The sequence below is a fragment of the Rhinolophus ferrumequinum genome, chromosome 21 (genome assembly GCF_004115265.2).
Source record: "Rhinolophus ferrumequinum isolate MPI-CBG mRhiFer1 chromosome 21, mRhiFer1_v1.p, whole genome shotgun sequence".
Lineage (NCBI taxonomy): Eukaryota > Metazoa > Chordata > Mammalia > Chiroptera > Rhinolophidae > Rhinolophus > Rhinolophus ferrumequinum.
This window is the reverse complement of record NC_046304.1, coordinates 36,305,663-36,329,313: the sequence shown is the minus strand read 5'-3', so window position 1 is coordinate 36,329,313 and position 23,651 is coordinate 36,305,663. Positions and strand designations below refer to the sequence as shown.

At 54.1% G+C, this 23,651-nt stretch overlaps 1 protein-coding gene across 1 annotated transcript; it reads right to left on the bottom strand.

The window, feature by feature from the left end:
* Positions 1-212: 212 nt before the first annotated feature.
* Positions 213-22,950, bottom strand: ERBB2 (erb-b2 receptor tyrosine kinase 2). Its single transcript, XM_033090219.1, has 27 exons — positions 22,621-22,950; positions 16,424-16,575; positions 15,327-15,540; positions 13,961-14,095; positions 13,574-13,642; positions 13,290-13,405; positions 13,022-13,163; positions 12,030-12,149; positions 11,601-11,727; positions 9,966-10,039; positions 9,788-9,878; positions 9,385-9,584; positions 8,884-9,016; positions 8,712-8,802; positions 7,848-8,008; positions 5,859-5,906; positions 4,963-5,101; positions 4,750-4,872; positions 4,340-4,438; positions 3,846-4,031; positions 3,559-3,714; positions 3,367-3,442; positions 2,907-3,053; positions 2,410-2,507; positions 2,020-2,208; positions 1,472-1,724; positions 213-1,330 (listed from the first exon to the last, which is right to left on the bottom strand). The coding sequence occupies exons 1-27, from the start codon at positions 22,691-22,693 to the stop codon at positions 963-965; spliced, it is 3,780 nt and encodes a 1,259-aa protein (XP_032946110.1). The 5' UTR covers positions 22,694-22,950; the 3' UTR covers positions 213-962.
* Between the last annotated feature and the right edge of the window lie 701 nt (positions 22,951-23,651).

Sequence of the window (23,651 nt, the reverse complement as noted above, 5' to 3'; positions counted from 1 at the left end):
CTTTCCTCCACCCCTCCCCCAACACCCCTACCCACAAGGAAGAAATTACCCCAATCTAGTGGGTGTCCTTAGAAATCCGGTTTTTTTGTTTTTTCTAAGCAAGAATGTCAGAGGGCTCTCAGATCACAATCCCAATTCCCAGATCCCACTGCCCACCCCCCGCCCCCAACCCGAAAGCTAGAAAGCTGGAAGATAGGCTTCTCTTTCAGGTTTCCTAAAGATTACTAGCCACTCCCTTCAGGAAAAAAATGAGTTGAGTTTTTTAAGTTAGGAGGTAAGCAGTAAGGGATGGCACAGAGCCAGCCCCAGGCATAAGCTGGGGCCCAACTGTTTTCCAAAATATATTTGCAGATAGAGAAAGTGGGTGTGGAGAAGGGACATCTTTCCCTCAACCCCAGGGAACCCCAACCCCTTCCCCAATACCCACTCTCCCCAAGTCCTTATTTCATATTAAAAAAAAAATAAGTAAAAACAAAACAAAAAAACACTGTACAGGACTAGATCTGGGTACTACTGCTGCTCCCTCCTTCGTGGGGCAGAGCTACCGTAGGTCTCAGGAACAGTCTCTGAATAGATAACTTTTGTCCTAGATATTCCCTTCGGGCCTCTTCCCCTCCTAGGCCCAACTTCCCTAAGTCCTTCAGTGCCAGAGATCTGGAAGAAGAGAGCCAGGCTGGGCTGCTCCCTCAGGTTGAGGAGACTGGTTATGGCATCCATTGGCCCCTAGAGTCTGCTGGGGCCAGGCTCGAATCAATCAGTCGAGACTCTCCAGTGCTGCGGCCTTTTCTAACCAGACTGAGCCAGCTGGGAATTGGAACAGGAAGGAAGGTTCCTGGCAGGGCAGGCTCCACTGGATGTGGTCCAAGGGCCCTCTCTCCGCCTTGTACCAACAGAGGCCAGAAGTCAGGCTTTTCCTACTCCCCGAGGGTTCAGTAGGACCAAAGCAGACTTGGCCTTTTGGTTCACACTGGCACGTCCAGGCCCAGGTACTCAGGGTTCTCTGCTGTAGGGGTCCCTTCAAAGGTGCTGGGTGGAGAGCCTCGCTCTGATGGGTCCTGGTCCCAGTAATAGAGGTTGTCAAAGGCTGGGCTGAAGGCTGGGGGAGGGTGGGGCTGAAGGGCACCCTTGCCACGGGGTGCCAAGTACTCAGGGTTCTCCACAGCACCTCCAAAGGCAAAAACGTCTTTGACAACCCCATTCTTCCCAGGGGAAAGAGTCTTGGGGGAGAGAGTCTTAGGCCTTTCCAGAGTGGCACCAGCAGGTCGAGGAGGCAGAGGGCCCTCTAGGGGTGAGGGGAGCTGCGGGTGAACCTCTGGCTGGTTCACGTATTCTGAAAGGGCAAGAGAAAGGGGCTGCTTAGGGGAAGGAACCCATGTGTCCCAGCTCCTAACACAGACCCCACAGTGGGCACTCGGCTGAGGGCCCCCAACTTCCCCACCTCCCAATCTCAGCTCAGGCCTGTATTCCATACCGGGTTGGGGGCTGCAGGTCAGAGGGGCAACGTAGCCATCAGTCTCAGGGGGTAGGGGTACTGTGGGGTCCTCACTGTACCGCTGTAGAGGACTGGGGTCATGTGTGGGGAGATTTTGCAGCCCCTTGGCTGCCCCCATTCCCAAGTCGCTGTCAAACACATCAGAGCCTGCCCCTTCTGAGGGTACCAGTGGAGACCTGGGGGGCTCCTCCTCAGAGGGCTCCAGCCCCAGCGTCAGCTCACCACCGCCACTCTGGGAACAAAAGAGAAGGTCATAGTGGGAGTTACTCATGGATTTGGGATGGAGACTCCATGGGATGTGACAGGGTAACAGGAGAGAAACAGAAGTCACCTTTGGGGTATGACCGTCACCATGGAGAGAATGGTGTCACGGGCTGGAAGGCAGTAGGAATCCTTCTTAGGGAAAATGGGATCTCCATGAGAAGGCGACGGTTGTGGGGGGACATTGGAGAAGGGGACCCTAGTCCATTGGGGTCGGGGGAGGTAACCAAACCAAACACCCACCAGCTGTAACCGAGGGCACTGACCCTGGTGGATGAGCTGCGGTGCCTGTGGTGAGCTGCGCCCCCAGTCCCGGGCGCAGGATCTGGGCAGAAAAAGCCCTGCTGGGGTACCAGGTACTCCTCAGCGTCCACAAGATCCCCCATGTCGTCATCCTCCAGCAGTGAGCGGTAGAAGGTGCTGTCCAAGGGGCTGGCAGGCCCCAAATCCTCATTCTGGGGAGGAGGGAGACAGTGTGGCAGCCTCGCCCCAGCCTAGTGCTCGGCCCCGAGGAAGGCTCAGGAAGGTAGAAGAGGTAAGGTGAGTCAGACAAGGGCTGGGCTTGGAGGCCGGGGGCCCCAGGAGTCATCTCTCTTTCCACCTTCTGAAGGAGAGTGCTTAGTCATAGGCAGGAATGGGGCGGAAAGGCCCAGTACCTGGATGACCACAAAGCGTTGGGGGTCCCTGGCCATGCGGGAGAATTCAGCCACCAGCTCCCGGAACCGCGGCCGACATTCGGAGTCAATCATCCAACCTGGGAGCAGGAGGGAGTTTAGCATCTCACTTCCGGCTGGAGCTTGTGAGCAGCCCCGCCCCCTCTCCCTCTCAGGTCTGGTCTAGTGAAAGCCCTGGGGTGACAGAGCTAAGGTACCAGAACTTTTGACAATCTCTGTAAGATTGCCCTTTTTATTTTGCATCTAAGTCTCTTCCTAGCTGATCTCTGGACAAGGGCGGGGCTTCCTAACTGATCTCTGGAGCTTCCCCGGACTGGTACTGTAAAAGGGAAGCAAGACACTTGTGAGGCTCCTTTAACCGTATCAGGGCCCCTAGGTCCACATACATCCTGCTCTCGGCCCCCTCCCATGCCCCCTGTAGGCCCCTCCACCCAGGACCTCCCAGCCCTCCAAGCAGCCAGCACAGCTCATCCACACACATTTGACCATAATCATGTAGACATCGATGGTGCAGATGGGGGGCTGGGGCAGCCGTTCCCCCTTCTCCAGCAGGTCAGGGATCTCCCGGGCTGGGATCCCGTCGTAAGGTTTGGCCCCAAAAGTCATCAGCTCCCATACAGTCACACCTGGGGCAGAGACAGGGTTAGGAGGTTGGGGACAGAGGGAGCGTTAGTGTACTGAGCACAGAGGCTCTGTCCAGGAGCCATGTGGGAAGGAAGGAAGGGAAGGGATGCTACAGCGTAGGAGGTACCAAGTCTCCCCCAGTCCCGAGCGTATGTGGCCCCTGGCAGACTGAGGCACTGGCAGCCCCACCCTTCTGTCCCACAACCATGCTAAGGTGTCTCCATTCATTTTCCCCATCTCAACTCTCATCCTTCCACCCACATCCCCCCCATGGGCAGGGCCATGGCTCCTCGGCCACCGCTCCCCATCACACACCGTAGCTCCACACATCACTCTGGTGTGTGAACCGTCGGCGGAGAATGGACTCCAACGCCATCCACTTGATGGGCACCTGGGAGAGCAGAGGAGGAAGTCCTTGAACTAGGTGTGGGCGGGGACGGAGCCATTCTGAGAGTTCTCCCAGGGCCGGATGCCATTCCACCCTGCCTCACTGCGCCCCCCTCTGACCTTGCCCCCATCGGCGTGGTACTCCGTCTCGTCAATGTCCAGCAGCCGAGCCAGCCCGAAGTCTGTGATCTTGACGTGGTTGGGACTCTTGACCAGCACGTTTCGGGCAGCCAAGTCCCTGTGCACGAGCCGCACGTCCTCCAAGTAGCTCATCCCCTGGGATAAGAGGTATCCGTGTGAATCACATCCTGGCCATACTCTCCCAGGATACCTCCTCATCCTAGTCCTGGGTAGGGACAGGCTTGCTCCCAAGGGCACCCACAGAGCCCAGGCCTCTCGGTGCATACCTTTGCAATCTGCACACACCAGTTCAGCAGGTCCTGGGAGCCCAGGCGCCCGCGGTGTTCTCGGACGTGGTCTAGAAGGCAGCCATAGGGCATAAGCTGTGTCACCAGCTGCACTGTGGAGGTCAGGCAGATGCCCAGGAGGCGCGACACATACGGGGAGCCCACACCAGCCATCACATATGCTTCCTAGGGGCAAGGGTACACACTGAGAGGGTATGGGAGACCACAAAGCCCCAACCACCACACGTCCCTCCTGAGGGCTGAGGTGTGATGGGACCTCACCGGATCCAACCCCATCCAACACAAACCAGAACTACAGCCCACAGACTGGGGAGGGTAAGAGTTGAAGTTTGGGGATAACACAGAGTCTCCTCAACCTCCTCAAACTCCAGTTTGAGGAGTTGAGTCTCCTCAAACTCCAGTGAAGAGAGAGCCCAGACCTGCAACCAGGGTTCCCTCCTGTATTCCTGGCTGGAGAGGGTGGAGGGGCTTACGTCCAAGATTTCTTTGTTGGCTTTGGGAGATGTGTTTTCCCTTAACACTTTGATGGCCACTGGGATTTTCACATTCTCCCCATCTGGGATCCAGATGCCCTGGGCAGAAAGAGGAGGATGTGAGCAGGAAGAGGGCCAGCCAGATCCTTCCAACCTGCAGCAGTCCAGAAGGTCATTCCTTATGCTCCAAATACCCTTCCCCTCCTTGGGCCAAGCCCGCTATTTAGCAACAACCTCACTATTTGGCCCCACGCTCCACACCCCTTCCCTTGTTCCACCCTCTATAACTGCTGTACTAAATACCACCCGCCCCAGCTCTCGGCTACCTTCCCCAATAGAACCCTTGGCCACACCCGACGCATCGTCTGGGACCACCCACCCCCACCCCGGGCTTTGGCCCCACCTCTGACCTTGTAGACTGTGCCAAAAGCTCCTGATCCAAGCACTTTCACCTTCCTCAGTTCTGTCTCTTTCAGGATCCGCATCTGAGCCTGGTTGGGCATCGCTCCGCTAGGGGTCAGAGGCTCCACCAGCTGAGATGAGTGAGGAGGTAACCGTGCATGAGTGCTTGCGGGGCAGGGCCGCAGAGCCCGGGGAGCAGGGAGGCCCTCAGGCCGGCTCACCTCCGTTTCCTGCAGCAGTCTCCGCATCGTGTACTTTCGGATCTTCTGCCGCCGTCGCCTGATTAGGATGCCGAAGACTGTCCCCATGACCATGAACAGCAGGCCACCCACCACGGTGGCAATGATGGACGTCACAGGACTGGGGACAGAAGCCAAGGTCAGGGATTGGGGACCCGTCTTAGGTAGAAGGGATGAAGCGGACCCGTGGAGGGGCATGAAGGTCGCTGGCATTTGGAAAGGGAATTTGGGAGGATGACCCACACACTTCCATCCCCAGCCTCTCTTCCCTCCTTGCAAACCTCCCTTGGCTTCCTGTTGCCTCCAGGATCAAGTCCAAACTCCTTGCTGGACATTCAAAGCCCTCTCCACCCACATCTCCCAAAATCTATGCTCTTGCCCATGGCTCTAGTCCAGGATTCTCAAACTTCCTGACAAAAATCACCAAGAAGCTTGTTAATGTGCACAAGTGTAGAGCCCCACCCCCTGAGAATCTGATTGTGGTATGGGGTGGGGCCCAGGAATGTGCACCCAGTGATTCTGATGTTCTAGCCAAATTTTTCAGCCATAGGTCATGATTTTCCACACCTCCCAACCTTCGCACATGCTGTTACTTCCGCCTGGACCACCATATCTCCATAAGATCACCTTTCAAGACTCATCCTGGAATAGATGGCACTCCTGCGTACTAACCCTATGTCACTGTCACCCTTGCTTCTTTCCCTTGCTTAGCCAAGGGCTAGCACATCACAGACCTCTAATAAACACTTGTTTTATAGATAAAGGACTGTGTAGGACATACTCTAATCTGTTTTTCTCCCCAAAGCTCCCCACTAACCCCCCAGGGCTGGTGGGGGACTAAGGGGCAGCATGGGGTGCATCCTGGGGACCAAGCTGACCTGGCTCTCTGCTCGGCGGGGCAGCCCTTGTCATCCAAATCCACACAGCTGCAGGAGAGAAAGTCCTGTCAACAGGCTGCAACCACCTCCTGTCTCACTCCCGCCTCACAGCAGCGCTGAGGTAGGTGTGGCTGGCTTGTTTTTCTTAAACATTTTAAAGTTTTGTTTTGTTTTGTTTTTTAAGGAGGGCGCAGCTCACAGTGGCCCATGTGGGGATCGAACCGGCAACCTTGGTGCTAATAGCACCACGCTCCAACCAACTGGCTTAACCGGCCGCCCATGTGGCTGGGTTGTTATCATTTGACAAGGGCAGAAACTGGGTTCAAGGTCACCAGTGTCTTTCTCCTACCCCACAAGGGGATTTCTTCTCCAGCCTGTGACCCCGCACCCCGTGCTGCCCTGTACCTCCCTGTGGTGTGCCCTGTGGGGGAACACCAAAAGGAGCATCAAGTCCAAAATCTTGGCCATTCCCTCCGTGAAAGGCCAAGGTAGTAAACTGGCATAACTTCTGCAGAAGACAATTTGGCAACACCTATTAAATAATGTCTGTGATCCAGCAGTTCCACCTCTCGGGATGTACCCTATAAATGCCAGCACCTGTACACTGGGGGGCATGTACAAGATGCTCACGTGTGCATGGAGCTCAAGTGCAAAACAAACAAGGAAACACGCTCCATCAATATCCCTCAGACAGGGATACACATGGTTAAATATTACATCCATGCTGCGGATGGAGTCCTTAAAAAAAATGAGAAAAAGGAGGTAGATCCCTGTGCACTCACAAGAAAGGCCCCCAAGGCACATAAAGGGCGGGGGCACCATGCAGAACAGTATGTGGAGTATGATTCGGTTACATAAAAAACGCACACAAAAACCAAACCTGATTATGCGTTGAACTATATGAAATTGCTGTTTCTTGGCCATTTTTGATCTACAAAAACAACAATGTATACGACTCCACCTAATACAAATATAATATATGTTTATGTAGATGTGTGGAGAGAGAGCCAGGAAGGACACCCAGAGTGAATCTGGTGATTCTCCCAGGGAGGGGTGGGGGATGGGACAAACAAGCACATTTGCTTTGCAGTGTGTATGCTTCTATATTGCTGAAAATGTTTATCACAAGAATGTACTCACGTATTGCTTGTGTACTTAAGGATAACTATATGAAAAAAATAAAAATAGGGTAGATCACCATGTTAGGACATGAAAAAACACTGCGAGATTCTTTTAACAATCCGCAAACAATATGTACGGTCTGTGATCCTATTTTGGTATAAAGAAATATATGTTGGGGGGCGGTAGAATAGGGAAAAGGGGATCAAGTGTATGATGATGAAAGGAGAACAGACTCTGGGTGGTGAAGACACAATGCAATATACAGATGATGTGTTATAGAAATGTATACATGAAGCCTATATAATTTTACTAACCAATGTCACTCCAATAAATCTAATAAATAAATAAAAAATGTTAGGGGGGTGGCCGGTTAGGTCAGTTGGTTAGAGCGTGGTGCTAATGACACCAAGGTTGCCGGTTCAATTCCCGCATGGGCCACTGTGAGCTGCGCCCTCCTTAAAAAAGAAAAAATAAATAAAAATAAAAATGTTAGACTACAAAGAAAAACTGGAGAATAATGTATATTAACATATATGTTATATGTTAGAATGTGCACAGATTAAAAATGAGAGTATAACATTTTACATGTTATAATAATATATATGTTAACATGTATAGTTAAAAAACTAGAATAAAAATATTACAAATTATTAACAGTAGGGATAGAACTGCTAGTGACATTAATTTATAGTTCACATTTCAATAAAAACTTTTTAATAACATGTTGCTTTTGTGGGCAGAAAAAAAAGATACGAAAAATTAAGGCAGGGTAAGCAAAGGCAGAATTGTCCCCCTTTTATAATAAGAGCCCCAGAGAGGCTCCTGGAACAAAGCCCTCCTTTTTGCCGAAAAGGCCCTCAGACTCACGAGTGGGTGCAGTTGATGGGGCACGGCTGGCACGTGCCCTTTTCATCTGGGAACTTCCAGATGGGCATGAAGGAGAGGTCAGGTTTCACACCACTGGGGCAGCGAGCCACGCAGAAGGGAGAGTCCTTGTAGTGGGCACAGGCCACACACTCGTCAGCCTCCTGGGAGGGGAGGAAGGTTTGCGTGGGGCTGGCAGTAGGATCAGGCCCTTGGGTCCCCGTCAAGCTCCCCACTGCCACTCAGCAGCACTTTTCACCCTGCTCCTGGGGCAGCCCAGACCTGCTGTGTCTGCAGCCTCTGCTCTTTACCCAGCTCCCCTCACTTGAAGGCTTGATCCCCAAGCCAGGGACTTCAAATGAAGAATTGGAAGCCTAGGAGGGGAGTGCATTACTTAAGATATTCCAGCAAGTAATAATAGTAACTAATATGTAGAAAGCCTTTCCCATGCTCAGGCAATGGGCCAATCCCTATTTTAAGCTAATTCTTACTGTACTCTAATGAGGCAGGTACTAGTATGATACTTCTTTTACAACTGAGCAAACTGAGGTTGGAAGCAGAGCCTGGATTTGAATCCAGGTAGTCTGATGCCTAAGCCCACAAGTCTCACCACCTTGGCACAGCCACAGCCAAGAACATAGGCTCCCGTGGGACCTCCACACCACCCGAAGGGGGTCAGGGACCACAACACAACTCTCGCAGTCCCCAGCATCCCAGCCATCTTCCACCCCCCTGCTGTGCCAGTCTGAGCTCAGGGCTCTCTCCACAGATGTTTTCCCAGACTTGGCCACTGGCGAGGTCCTTAGCAATCCTCCTCCACCCACCCTTACTTCCCTCCACCCAGCTCTGAGCCCACCAGCACCTCACCGATCCTAAGCAGGTCACGGAGCCATTCTGGGGCTGACACTCAGGGTGGCACAACAGACAGTACCTGTCTTTCACATACTCCCGGGGGAGCCTGAGACAGGGAATAGCTGGTGAGGGGGTCTGGAAGAAACCCGTGAACCCCTCCGGCCTCCCCGTGCCCCACCCCGCATACCCCTGCAGTACTCGGCACTCCTCCACGCACTCCTGGCCCCGAAGAAACTGGCTGCAGTTGACGCACTGGGTGGGCCCCGGACCCCAGCAGTGCCCGTGGGCACACAGCGGGTAGCAGGCCAGGCCATCACCCACTGCAGTGAGGAGGAAGGAGTCAGAGGGGACCCTTAAGGGAGGCTCCAGGTCTCAGTGAACCAGGGGAAGAGGCTGTGGGGGTGGCTCTGGGTCGGAGGGGTGGGATAGGGCCTGGGCAAGGCAGGGAGAGAAAGCAATTCTGAGGTTGTAAGAACAAAGAGGAAAGGGAAGGGAAGGATGCCAAGGCAGTGAGGCAGGATTCAGCTAAAAGCCATGCCAAGAGGTCAAGCCAGCCAGAGCTGTGTCAAGAACGGCACACCAAGGAGAGGCGGTCTGCACAAGTCCCAGATTGCTGTTGCTAGGTGCCCATGGGCACTCCTGTGTGCTGGCAGACGGGGAGCGGGCAGCACTGGGCTCCCTGTCTTACCACACTCATCCTCTGGTCGGTTGGCACTGTAGAGCAGGGCCTGGTGAGGGTTCCGGAAGAGCTGGTCCCAGGGCACCGTGTGTACAAAGCAGAGGCGGGCGTTGCGGTGGATGAGGGCCAGCCCACTGCCCAGTTCCCGCAGTGAGCGCAGCCCCAGCCAGCTGATGCCCAGCCCTTGCAGGGTCAGCGAGTAGGCGCCACTGTGGGAGAGGAGAGCTCAGCTGCAGGGGGACAGTGCATCGCTGACTGCCCCTCCCCAGTCTGCACGGGCTGCCCTCCCCATCACACTGGCAAACTCCCGCAGAAAGGCTGTGGATGGAGTCCCTGGGGTACAGGAGGACCCAGCACACCCACAGCTTCTCCCAGGCCTCCCCCCTGTCGGGGCCCCTCCCCTGGTGCTCACTCATGCAGAACTCGTCCCCGGATTACTCGCAGATTCTGGAAGACACTGAGGTCAGGCAGACTGTCTGGCCACGCTGAGATGTACAAGTAACCTGCAGGGCACAGGATGAGTCTAGGGGCGTGGGGACAGCACGAGGACCCCCAGGCCCTTCAGAGTAGGAGGCAGAGTCAGAGCCCACCTGTGATCTCCTCCAAGGTCTCAAACACTCTGAGCTGCTCAGGCTGTAGTGGGGCAGTGTTGGAGGCTGGGTCCCTAAGAGGATGAGAGGCGTCAGCGGGGCCAGGAAGGGGTGGGCACAGCCCCAGAGCTGGCCCTGCCACCCCATTCATAACTTCACTTAACTCTCTGCTCAAGCCCAGCTGTTCCCATCTTGAACTACAAAGCCCAGGCCCTAGTTTGACAGGATCAATCAAAACAGTATTTATAATCTTTGATCAAGAAATTCTACTTCTAGGAATGTGACTTAGAGAGACACTGGCCCTGAGGCATGCAGAAGGCAGTAGTGTACGAGAAAAATTGACAATGATCTAAACACCTCTCAGTAAATAGGAGAGCTGTTAAATATAATCCTGACCTATCCAGACTGTAGACAAAACACCAACATTTAGGAGCACTCAGTACGTGCTAGGCACTGTTCTAAGAGCTTATGCATATTAACTCAGTCAAACTTTATAACCACCTTATGAGGTTGGGACTACTTTTGCCCCCATTTTAGAGATGAGGAAACTCGGGCACAGCAAGGTCACGTGACTAGCAAGCGGTAGAGCCAGGTTGACAAACCCAGGCAGTCTGGCTCCCGGGCCTGGGCCCTTCACTGCTACTCTTTGCTGCTGCCACCTGCTTTTCAACAACTGTTGAAAGAACGAGGCAGCTCGACAAGAACCGTCAGGACCCGCTCTCGAAAGCCAGGGGCAGACGATACGCACAATATGCTCCCATTTACGTACACCGACCTCCCAGCAAAATTACCACAACTACGTTTCTCTGTGAGCATCTGTGTGGGCATAACTGGTCTAGATGAACATACAACCTGTTACTAGTGGTCTCCTCTGGAAGGGGAAGTCGAGGTGGAGGAAGTGTTGAAAGGAATTTTCTCCTTTTTAATACACATTTTATTGAGATGTAATTCACATATAACAAAATGCAGATGTTTGCTGTCCAGTTTGATGTGTTTTGACAAATGCATTCTCTCATGGCTCCCCCACCCCAACTGACATACAAAACATTTCCATCACCCCGGGAATTTCTGTTGTGTCCCTTTCGAGTCCACCCAGCCCAGGGCAACCACTGTTCTGATTGCTGTCACAGAGTGGTTTTGCCTGTAAAGAACCTTACGTAAAGAGAATCATACACTGTAGACTTGCTTGTCTGGCTTATTTCACTTAACATCATGTTTTTGAGACTCATTCATGTTGTTGTGTGTATCAGTATTGTGTGTTTCTTTTTATTGCTGAGAATTTAATTGTATAGCTAGACCACCATTTATTTATTCATTCACCTACTGATATACATTTGTATTATTTCCAGTTTAGGACTATTATGAATAAAGCTACAATGAACTCAAGGAGAATGTAACTTTATCTGGATGGCTGGACCTCCACACAAGTGCATGTTCACGGATAACATGTCATTTATGAAAATGATCCCCCTAGAAGTCCCTGCCCCCTCTGGTCTCCCACCTGCTTCCTCTGCATTCCTGGCCTCCCACCTCTGTCACCCCCAGATGCTGCCACTTCCGGGTCTTCAGGAATCAGTGACTGTCCTGATGCTGTCTCAGGCCATTGTACCCACCCTTAACTCTGAGTATCCTTACCCCTCAAAACTCTCTGGCAGAAATGCTAGGCTCCCAAAGATCTTCTTACAGCCGGCAAACTCCATGATATTGGCACTGGTGACCGCCCTCACCTCCCGCAGGTGTTCCATGCCCAGACCATAGCACACTGTGGGGAGTGGGGCAGGTGGTAAAGGGGCCATCTCAGCCCCTGCACTGGGACTGACCAGCCCCCACATGCAGCACCGGGAATCAAACTCCTGGGTCCTGTCCACATCCCACCCTGGAGCCACATGCCCGCCCCCCACACTAGCGAGATACGGAAGAGTTTGGAGCTGATCTGGGGAGAGCCAGGGGCAGAAAAGGACTGGGTTTCAGCAGGATCTGAGGAAGGGTGGGACAGTGGACAAGGCCAGGCTGGGTGCAGAGGGACAGGACCTGCAGCCTGCCTCGGCGGGCGGCAGTGGGTACCTTGGGCACAAGGCTTGCTGCATTTCTCACACTGTTGTGTTCCATCCTCAGCTGTCACCTCTTGGTTGTTCAGGGGACAGACCAGGGTACAGGATCCCACGTCCGTCGATAGGTAGTTATCTGAGGAGAGCAGGATTGTGTGTCCATGTGGCCGGCCCTTCATGCCCCACCATGAGCAGTGACACCGTGCCCAGGTAGCACAATAAGAATCACATCAGCCAGTCCTGAAATGCCCTTCCTACAGGTCTGAACACTCACCAGTCATTTACTCCTCACAACCACTGTGTCTATGTGATAGATAGACACCGAGAGATTCCCATTTTGCCAAAAGGGAAACCAAAGTACAATTTTATGTAAATTTCTCAAGGTCATTGCGCTAGTGACTGGAGGAGCCAGGATTTGAACCCAAACAGTCTGGCTCTACATTTGGTACTGTCACCCACCGTGGGGAGGCTACCACCAGGGCCTGAGAGCCCACTCCTGTCTCTCATGAGACAAGGAAAAAGGTCCCTGATCCAAGGCCTGTCCCTAAAAGCCCATCAGGAAGTAGGGGAGCTGTTAAAGAAAACTGATCGATCTACACTACAGAAGAAAAACTAACATTAGGAGCACTCAGTACGTGCTAGGCACTGTTCTAAGAGCTTATGCACATTAACTCAGTCAAACTTTGTAACCACCTTATGAGGTTGGGACTACTTTTGCCCCCATTTTAGAGATGAGGAAACTCGGGCACAGCAAGGTCACGTGACTAGCAAGCGGTAGAGCCAGGTTGACAAACCCAGGCAGTGTGGCTCCCGGGCCTGGGCCCTTCACTGCTACTCTTTGCTGCTGCCACCTGCTCCATAGCTGTTGAAAGAACGAGGCAGCTCGACAAGAACCGTCAGGACCCGCTCTCCAAAGCCAGGGGCAGACGATACGCACAATATGCTCCCATTTACGTACACCGACCTCCCAGCAAAATTACCACAACTATGTTACTCCCGGGCACTCACAGGGACAGGCGGTCACACAGCTGGCGCCGAAAGTATAACGGCCCTCAGGGTTGGGCATGGACTCGAAGGTGTCCGTGTTGTAGGTGACCAGAGCTGGGCAGTGCAGTTCACAGATGCCACTGTGGTTGAAATGGAGGCAGGCCTGGGGGGGCAGGCAGCTGCTGGTCACTGGGCTGTTTTTCCCTGATGTGACAGGGGCCATAGGGCAGTACCAGGTGGGGTGCCCCCTCCCTTGCCCCCCGAGAGGTGGGGAACAGCGGGCACGTACCAGGCAGTCGGAGTGCTTGGGGCCTGTGCAGCCAGCAGCACACTGCTCATGGCAGCAGTCGGTGGGCAGTGGGCCCTTGCACCGGGCACAGCCACTGGCACAGACAGTTCCCGTCACTGTCAGGCAGAGGGCAGGATGAGGTCTGGGAGGCAGCCTGGGCACCAGATCTCCCCAGCATCACCTTCTGGGGAGACCCCCTGCCCCAGGGAAGACACCTGAGGCCTGGTATCCCACCCCTCCCATGTCACCTTTATTCTACCCAGCCCTGCCTCTGTAAGACTCACAGCTCTGACAATCCTTGGAACTTTCTCCCCAGCAGTAGGAGGCTTTACAAGCTGGAGAACAGGGTTGGCCTGGGGAGAGAGCAGAAAGACAGTGAGAGAGACAGAAATCAACCAGGAGGCAGAATGCATAGTGAGGGAGAGACCCAGGCAGGCAAAGAGGACTCTAAAAACAGACAATCTAGAAGCAGAGGGAGACAGGACAGAGGGCCACAGAGACGAACATAGAGATGGCAGGAGGCACAAGAAAGAGGAAATGCGTGGTATTAGTGCAGGGAGCCGGGGTCTGGGGGGGCGGGATGTAAGCCAGGAGTTTGGGCGGGATGGGGGGTGGTGGGCCTGCCTGAGAAAGAGAGGAGGCTGCAGGCAGGGAGGACGAGCATGGCTTACAGGCCCGGGAGCGGTTGGTGTCTATCAGCATGAGGGCCATCTGGTTGTTCTTATGGAAGATGTCCCCCCACGAAATTGTGTCCTGGTGGCAGAGCTGGGGGTTCCTCTGGATCGAGACCCCTCCCTTCAGAATCTCTGTGGGACAGGGAATAATCAGGGGCTTCTTTCCCTGTCTGTCACCTTCTGTCCTCCCGCCTACTCAACGGGGAAGAGGCTTCTCAAACACACTCCAGGTTCCCCAGGGAGCAGAGAAGACACCTTCATCGTCTTTTAGCCCTGCCCATACTGACACACACATGAACCAAATGAGATCCAGGGAGGAGTGAGTTGTCCATGGAAGGCTCCAGAGATCCAGGTCACTCTCTCCTCTCACTTCACCTCTATCTACTCCGTGCACACTGCTTGGCGATTAAGAGAGACGATGGAGTCTGAAACCCAGCCTCACCACTAACTAGCTGTGTAACCTTGAACTAGTCATTTATCCTCTGTAAATCTGTTTTCTCATCTGTACATTGAGAAAAATATTGATGCTTCCCTTGGAAGAGTATAGCACGACTGAAATGGGATCATGCATAAAAAGGCCCTGGCACACAGGGTTTGGGACACTGTCAGCCCCAGGGCTGCCATGTACCGTTACACAGGTTGTTTACTGCACATGTGTACTCAGCCAAGAAGTGGGCAAAAACCCACCCTGCATTCTAATTATCAAACTGTGCAGGCTGGCACAAGCTGACTTCCTGGCAAGAAGGGAAATCTTTTTTAATCTTCACAAGGCCACCTTCCCTAGCTCCACCTGCATCGATCTAGAAGGGACACAAGTTTTTGGGTTTTTTGGTTTTGTTTTTTTTTCCTCCCCGTCTTCCACCTCCCCCTCCACCAACTCCAGTTCAAGCCATTGTTTCTCAGTCTAGTTGTGTAGGACACAGCTCCTTGGCCCAGGCTGGTGTTGAGTCTTGTGCTCCCCCTGCCTGAGGCAGTTGGTCGCTGGTCATCGGTCGGCCGCGCACAGCAGCTCTTGCCGGCTGTTGGCCACTCACAATGGCTGCCGGCCACTCACGCTGGTCACTGGCCACTCATGGCAGCACACGGTAGCCCATGGCAGCACACAGCAGCCTGCGCCGACCCAGGGCAGCCCAGCTCCAGGGAGAGCCGTTGTTCACAATCTTAGTTGTAGAGGGTGCAGCTCACTGGCCCATGTGGGAATCGAACTGGCAACCTCAGCATTAGAAACACGGCGCTCTAACCACCTGAGCCACCAGGCCGGCCCAAGGGATACAAGTTCTAATTCATGCAAAGCCTCCCCTGGCTGGCAGTGGCCCTGGTCAGCTCTCAATAACTAGGAGATTTTAATGATAATGGTGACCACCTGTGAGGCTTCGCAGCTGCAGCTCCCGCAGCCCTCCTGGGGCAGCCCCTGCCACAGGGGTGGCACTGTCTAGCAGGTGTCCATTGTCCAGCACGGCCAGGGCATACTTGTCCTCAAAGAGCTGGGTGCCTCGCACGATTCGCAGCCTCTGCAGTGGGACCTGTCTCACTTGGTTGTGAGCGATGAGTACGTAACCCTGCACCTCCTGGATATCCTGGGAGGGGACAGGGTAGGAAGGGGCTGAGGCAGGCCCGGGCCCTGGAATACTACCATCCCCCAAGGCTTCCTCAGGGTTACCCAGTGCTTGGGGATCTTGGGCAAGGCTCCCATCCACTGAGCAGTCCTGCTCCCTTCATGCATAATATGGAAATCGAGGCCACTCCCCACCTCCCCGAACCAGATTCCTATATGATCAAGAATGATAATGGTGAGGGGAGGGGGGGACACTTTGTATCCTGTGAGCAAGTGCTCCACCCTCTCTGCATCTCAGTTTCTTCATCTGTAAAAGGAAAGGCCTGGATGAGATGACATCTGAGCATTGCACACATGACCCCACCCCGGGGCACCATGGAAACAGGCCAACAGGCTGGTTTCCACTCTCTCCTGCTCATGACCCTTTCACACACATTTCCCATTTTATCTTCAAAATGGGGCCCCCAGGCGGAGTCAAAGCATGCCTATTGCTCCCAATATACAGATAAGAAAACTGACACCCAGTGAAGTCAAGATCCTAGACCACATTCACATGGCTTGTCAGCAGCAGAACTGGCCCTGGAACCCACATCTCCCATCAGCCATTTCACTACTCCCCGTGGGAGAGGGACAATGGCTGGATAGTTGGACGGGGAGGTAATCGTGCTGGCAAGAGAGGAAAGCAACAAATGCATTCCACCTAGAGATGTCCATGGCCAGCCACGTTGTAGAGAGGGCGTCAACTGGTCTTGCGGTAGAACAGATAGGGGTTAGACATCAGAAAGGACTTCTGGTTGAGAAACCACGAGAGGAAATACAGGCTTCTTCTACAATCCACCTATAAGCAGAGGGCTCAGCCCAGCTGGAGGCAGGGACTGACTGGCTGGGTTGCCCATGGGTCTCACCTGTAGAAAAGAGAGGCTGGCATTGGCGGGCAGGTAGGTGAGCTCCAGGTTCCCCTGCACCACCTGACAGCCCTGGTAGAGGTAGCGGAGCATGTCCAGGTGGGTCTCGGGACTGGCTGGGAGCCGCAGCTTCATGTCGGTACCGGTGCACACTGGCAGGAGGGAAAAGATGGGTCAGAGGGCACTGCCCATCCAATGAACTTCTCCCACCTGGCTGCCTCCTCCACAGTCACTCCCCAGAGCCATGCCATCTCTGACAGCGAGAAAGCACAACTGAAGGACCCCTCCTGCCATATCCCTGACACCTGCAGAACGTGCAACAGCAAAAGGAAGTTTGCAAGTTTGGAAAGAGGAGGAAATCAGGGGAGAAGGCTCCTTCTGACTCAGACCATCCTGAGCACCCAGAGGGGGCCCTGTTGTGCCAGCCCTAGGGAGCTTGCCCATCCATTCCAGGGAGTTGGCTGGCAAAGAAAGCCTCTTTGTCCCAAAGGCATGACTGAGGGCCAAGGGGTAAAAATCCCCCAAGAGAAGGGATGATGAATCATGAATCCGCTGGATACCCCCTACCCCTTTCCCAAGCAAACAAACTCGGGGCATTCTCCCCACCCCATTCCAATGCCACCCACATGCCAACCTCCTGGCAAGGGATATCCACCTCCACAATGCCACCCAGAAAGCGGGAAAGGCGGGTCAGCTGGAATCATAGCAGAGGCCATGAGGACCACCTACCCACTGCAGAGACCTCTGGAATTCCCCCAGGCAGAGACAAGGAGCATCAGACCCCAGTTACGGGCATCTGGACCCAGACTACAAATCCTGGGACAGAGTGATGCCTATTCCAAAGGCTCCTACTCTGGTACCTCACCCTTGCCACCTCCTCAGGGCAAGACTCCAGAAGCAGCTGGCAGAATCTATGCCACGAAACTCCTGCCACAAAAGCACTACGTCAGCCTGTGTACCTGCTGAGTGCCAACCATTAGCCAAGGGGCATCAAGATGACTGCTCCTGGGCCCACCTGGACCACAGCTGAGTGTTCCTGAGACCAGAAGTACCCACAAAGCCCAGGGATATTAACAGGGGCAAACGACCCCTGGAAGGGGGGTGTTGGGGGCAGCAGCTGGCACCATGCCTGCCAGCAGGGGGGAAATTAAAGTGCCCAGTTTAACTTGTTTTTCTGCTCTAGTGAGAAGATGAATCACCTGATGCGTCCTAGCCAGGAGGGTGTGCCAGGGGGAGGTAGGGGAAGGGCACCCCCAGGTACACAGGCCCACAGGTGCCTGAGCTGCCCGGAATTCCTGTTGGTCACCACTCCACCTCCCCCAGACTACATGCAGATGGGGGATAGCACAGTGGCGACCTCAAGGTCTGACACCAGGGCTCCTGCTGCTCTGCCAGCAACGTGAAGCTGGAGGTCAAATCCCAGTGGGTAATAAGAGATGCCCCCTGCCCCCCGAAAACTAGGAAAATGCTGATGGGGCAAGCCCCACTGAAGTCGCTTCCTGAGCCTCCTAGTAACACCCAGAATGGTCTCTGTTCCTACCCCTGGGGGCAGATAGGGAAGGAAGCAAACAGGGAGGAAGGGGAGGGCCCAGAAATAGATCCAGGGTCCCTCCCCCCAGACTCCCAAAGAAACAAGAGCTGGGGGTGGCCAGCCTAAAATAACGCCCTGCTGCCAGGACCTCCCCCGGCCTCAGCTTCAGCTGCTTTGTAGGCACAGCTGTCTCCAGGCCCAGACCCCAAGGCCCTGGCCCAAGCCTGGGAAAGGAACCAGCAGAGCTGGGACAGGGGCTGTCTCCACCCCCTGCAGTCCTGTGCTGCTCCAAGGGACACCAGCTGTGGCAACCAGGCAATAGGAAAACAACAACAATGGAACACTGGGGGCAGCTGCATTAACTGAGCACCTACTGGGTACTCAGCAGGCACTCTGGGTAGAGCCTTATAACGTCCTGCAGAGGCCAGGGACTTCTATTTTGCAAAGAAAAAAACGAAGACTGACGGGTCATTCTTCCAAAATGATAAAGCTTGTGAGTGATAGAGGTAGGATTTGAACTCGAGTCTGTCTGACTTTTAGATTCCACATTCCTTTCACTAGGCCTAACAGCACACACACAGATTCACGCCACACCCCCACGCAAACATAAATACACACCAACTCTACTGATGCCACTGGAAAACATTACGGGCTTTGGGCAAGGCAGGGTGGCTGGGCTGGGCAGGGCAGGAGGAACAGAACGAGTGGCAGCCCCGCCCAACTAGTAAATTTGTTTGGGGCCAATTTGAGTCGGATTAAGAGTCTTTAAGTGTTTGTAACAGGTAGTAAAATTGGTACCCTGAGACCCACTCCCAGGAAGCTGGAGCCTTGCAGACTAATCCCCCCACCAACCTGACATGAAGCCAAGCCCAGGGATATTAACAGCTACATCCCTTACCTCTACCTCCATGAGCCTCACCCCCACCTCCTCTCACTCCCCCCTCCCCGGTCCTCACCCTGGTCCTCCTACCCACCCTACTCCCATTGATTTTCTTGAGGGATAGGAGGTCCTCTTCCACACAGGGGAGCTCTTTGTCTCCAGGACACCTGCCCCTTAGGAGCCCCCATCTCCAGCTCTCCTGGCAGTCAGTGTGAGGCAGGACCAGCTCACAGCCAGGACAAACACACAGTGAGCACTGGATGAATGAATGAGTGAATGAATGAAGTCCAATCAAGAGTCTCCAAACCAAAAGGGACCAGTTGAGATCATCCTATTGCTCAGAGGCTGGTCACAGTCCTTCATGTCCCTCCAGCTGAACTTCAGTGGTCAGGGTTTGCTCCCAGCTCTGGGATGCTCTCAAGTGGGTTCTCTCCTTCCCACCAGCCTTCAGCACCAGCGGCTTCTCTTACTCACCAGCATGAAAGCCAACACTGCCTTTGGTTCCCATGAACACTACCTGCATTCCCAAAGCTCATGTCCCCCAGACCCATGGCGCCAGAGCCCATGCTAGTGACACCAAGACTCAGCCACCATACACCTGATATAATATAAGGCAGACTGAGACCTGGGCTCAGAGTCATCCGAACAGAACCCTAGCTGGGCCACTCACTGTGTGACCTTGAGTAAGTCCCTGGACATCCAGGGCAGAGGCCAAATCAGGTTCATCTCTAGGCCCAGCAGTACCTGTGACTTAGTAGGCACTCAATGAATATTTACTGACCTGACCTTGGCTGTAAGGAGATAATAAAACAATAACAACTCTTCCTCTGCAGAGAAGTTAAATGAGATAGCGAATCAAAAAGCAATCTGTAAACATGACAAGGCTTTGTAAACAGTGCTGAGACAACACCAACATTGGCTATAACTCTCCCACTCCTTGAGAGAGCACACACCCCTCGCCCAGGGGTGGAAAGGAAAGGTGGCCTAGCAAGAGGTGTCACCTCAGAGGGGCTTCCCACAGGCTGAAGGCAGGGAGGAGAATCTCTTTCCAAATCATGCCAGCATCCAGGGGCAGACACAACTACCTGGGGCCTACACCAGTTCCCCATCCCACCCTGGCCCCTCATGCTTCCACTCAGCTGTCTCCCTCCCCACAACCCTGTAAGTGCCACTGGCCTCTGCCCCACTCCTGCTCTCAGTTCCCTGCCACTCTGGGAGCGCCCAAGAAAGAAGCAGACATGGGCTGGACAGGGAGAGAGAGAGAACTCCAAAGCCAAGCGATGACACGGGTGGGGGCCAGTTGAGCTACACTTTCTACAGCCTAAATAAGGAAGATCATTCACCTGCGTAACAGAATAGTCGGGCTACCCGGCTGCCCCTGAGGCTTTGCTCAACCCATTCCTATTGAATGGAACAAGACTGACCAACTCTTAATGCCTCCTCGTTAGAGTCCAAAATTGCCCTGGACATTATTGGGTCACTGGGAAACCTTGGATAAGTCACTTCATTTATTTGAACTTGAGTTTTCTCATCTGTGCAGAAACTTCACAGGATTGTTGCAGAGATGAAATGAAACTGTATGGATAAAGAACCTGGCATGTAGGAAACACGATGTACATTTTTTGAAAGGGAAGTTCACACAGCAGTAGTATGGGTAATTCCCAACTGAGAGAAAAGAAAAGGTGCTTTGTATTTGGAATGCAATGTATTTTCTCTTCTTGCATTGGATCCCATCTTTTCAATTGTTTGTGTGTCTGTGAGTATTAAAATGAAGTTACTTTCCCTAAGTATAGTAAAAAGAAGGAAAGAGGCTGTTGGGAGACTCATATGGGAATTAAATATGAGCTCTGCAAGATAAAAAGGATGTGTTTGCTATCCTTTATAAAACCTTGACCTCTAAGAGAGGATCTCAGAAAAATCCCGACTCTCTGGGTCCTTCTCCATCTCCCCTTCTCCCCACATTCTTAACCCAGCTCTCAGCCCTTGGATGTAATAAGGGTGCTAGAGGCAGCTTGGTGGTGTGCTGCCATTTTAGACCATTTCCAGCAACACATTCAACATCTGACTGCACCCGCAGTGTGGGTTGAGGAGTGACGAGGAGACCCCAGTCTCCCGTGGGGGAACTGACTCCTCAGATCCCAGCACTGCAGCAACCCAGCCATTCCCCACCTGTTCAACTCGAAGGCCCAGGTGAGGAGGACAACAGCTCAGCCTGACAGCCCAGCCAGCCCTCAGCCTTCTCAGCAGGTCAGAGGTGAAGACTCGGCCTGGGTAACAGGGAAGGGTGGGCTCCCTCCCGGAGAGGAGACTTCTTCCTCAGAGAGAAGGCGTGGGGCCACCTCCCACTGTTTACAGCAGAGCTGGCCCAGCACCTTCAGGGAGTTCCTTGAGAGGGCAGAGTTCAGTCAAGTCCCCAAGTCAGCAGAGAGAGTGTTTGGCAACACAAAGCGGGCGCGCACGCACGCACACACACACTCACACACGCACACACATACACACACCTCAAGAACACCCCTCAGATATCACAGCAATGCTCTGGCAGGGGGGCCCTCAGGTGACACAGACAGGATGACACCCACCCCTTCTCCAGACTCCCTGATCTATGGAGACCACCCACTACTCCCAGGACCCAGTGCCGCAGGGAGCAGTGACGCCATTGTTCAAGGTGGATTAACAGTGGTTTCAAATGTATGGTTGGGGGCTCACTGGGGTCCCCACTACTTACTTGCTGCTACTTAACCTCTTTAAGCCCAGGTTTTCAGAAGGAAAATGGGAATATCAGTAGAACTTCTCTCATAGGGTTGTTCTGAGGATTAAAGGAGGGAACACATGCAAAATACCACGCAGTATTTCCAGCTTTAATCGTTATTGCATCGGGATGGACAGATGCGGCCAGACACTCGGTAGTCTCCCCATCAGCTTCTCCACACACAGCACGAGGGGAAAGGCAGCACAATCCACCCCTCTGCACACCCCTGTCTGGTCCTATTTCTTCGCCTCCCACTGCCCAGGAATCCCTCTCATAGAACTCTCCCATTTTATGCCCCAGACCAAGAAACCCACCACCACCCCTCTGCCGCCCCTGCTCTTCAAAAGTCACAAAGCACACAGTCTCTTTAGGAGCTGGCCCTAAAGAAACTTGTTCAAAACAAACGTCTCCCCCTCCCCCCCCACACCCCCGACTCCAGCGTGAGGCAACTTCGCAGTCCGACTGGCCAGCCTCTCCTCCCGGCTCTGGCCGGACAGGTTGTTTTCCCCACCTCCCCCTCCACACCCCGATCTTGCCTGAAGCTGGAGTAACTAAACCCAGTCGGCTGAAGGGGGGCGAGGAGGGGGTAGGGGTAGGGGCAGGGCAGGAGGGACCCCCGGGGAATCCAGCCCGGTCCAGTCCGGAGGCGGAGGCTGCCAACTGGAAAGGCTTTGAGAAAGCTCGAGGGGGCTCAAGAAGGGGACACATACACACACACAGTGCAATACACCCTTGGAGAGAAACTTTCTGAACAATTTCAGAGAACTTTTCTGAAAAGTTCCCGGAGCTGTCGCGGAGTCCGGAAAGCGCCTGTCTCCATAAAGAGACACGGAGAGGCGTCTTAATTGACCCCCCTGCCCCACCTTTTTTTGCCCCCTCCCCGCAGAGGGCCGGCGGCTCCGAGCGCCTGGACTGTCCGAAACTTCGGGTCTGGAAGTTCGTACGGCACCCCCTACCTCGCCTGCCCGCGGATTTCAGCGGGGTCCCAGGCTGCAAGGTCCCGTCGCGGCTCCCTGCCCTCCCCAACTCAGACCCACCTTGGGTGCCAACGGCTCCAGGGGGCAGGAGGGCGAGGAGGAGCCCCCAGCGGCACCAGGCCGCCAGCTCCATGGTGCTCACTGAGGCTCCGGCCCCATGGCTCCGGCTGGACCAGGCTGAGGGGGCGCCGGGCAAGGCAGGCGGAGAGGCCAGGCGCTCGGCGCCGGAAAGAGCACCCCGCAAAGGGGCGGGCCGCTGCCTGGGGGGGATCTTCTGAGCTCTCCGTGCACGATGGAAGGGAATCTCAGCCCCACAACTTCATTCTTGTACTTCCTCGAGGCAGCTCTCCTCCTCTACCTCCTCCTCCTCCTGTGATTGGGAGCCAGCGCGCTCACAGCTCGCCCCCCCCCCCCCGCCACCCCCTCCAACCGCATTCCTGCAAGTCCCTGGGAGTGGCAACTCCCGGCCTCACTTTCTCCCTCTCTCGGCGCAGGCCTGGGGTGCGCGTCCCTCCCAGCGGCCGGACGCCCGGGGTGCCTGCCGCACTTCTCATTCGTTTCCATAGAGAGCCCCTAAAAGCACAGGACGTGATTGCGCCCCCTCCCCCGGGAGTCTGGGGCAAGGGCTTTAGGCTGCCATCCTTAAGTCTCTTTTAAGTCGCCCGTTTTATTTTAAACATTTCTGGCGAGTTTGCATCCTACTCCATCACATGCCTATCCGTTTTAATACCAATAATGATTTTCCCACCACATTCTGAGGTAAAATTGATAGTCGAGGAGGGGTGTGTATTGTATTTAACCTGTGGCTTCCAGGACTCCCTAGGATACCTTCTCGAATTTTTCAGGTATCTTTTCCAGTCTGAAAAGCATGATTTTAAGAGGGTTTACAAGTTTGGAGGGAGAGAGTCAAATTGGAGGGACCTCCATCTCAGTCCTTGGAAAAACATCCTTCTTGTTTCTTTACCATTGGGGCATTCAACACCAATTTATCCGAGGTTTTTGCCTCTGTCCCTTGCTTTTTATTAGCTTGCTCAATTCCACCTCCCCACCCTGCATTCCACCTGGAGCCCCTGACCCTGTCCTTAAAGCCC

What these genes read in the sequence shown, in the direction of transcription:
- ERBB2 (XM_033090219.1), bottom strand. Translation starts at nt 22,693, where the DNA reads ATGGAGCTGGCGGCCTGGTGCCGCTGGGGGCTCCTCCTCGCCCTCCTG. An exon ending in CTGTGTGACCGCCTGTCCCT is followed by an intron (nt 12,150 to 13,021) that starts GTGAGTGCCCGG and finishes TGCTCTCCTCAG; the next exon opens with ATAACTACCTATCGACGGAC. An exon ending in CTTTTGGCACAGTCTACAAG is followed by an intron (nt 4,439 to 4,749) that starts GTCAGAGGTGGG and finishes CTTTCTGCCCAG; the next exon opens with GGCATCTGGATCCCAGATGG.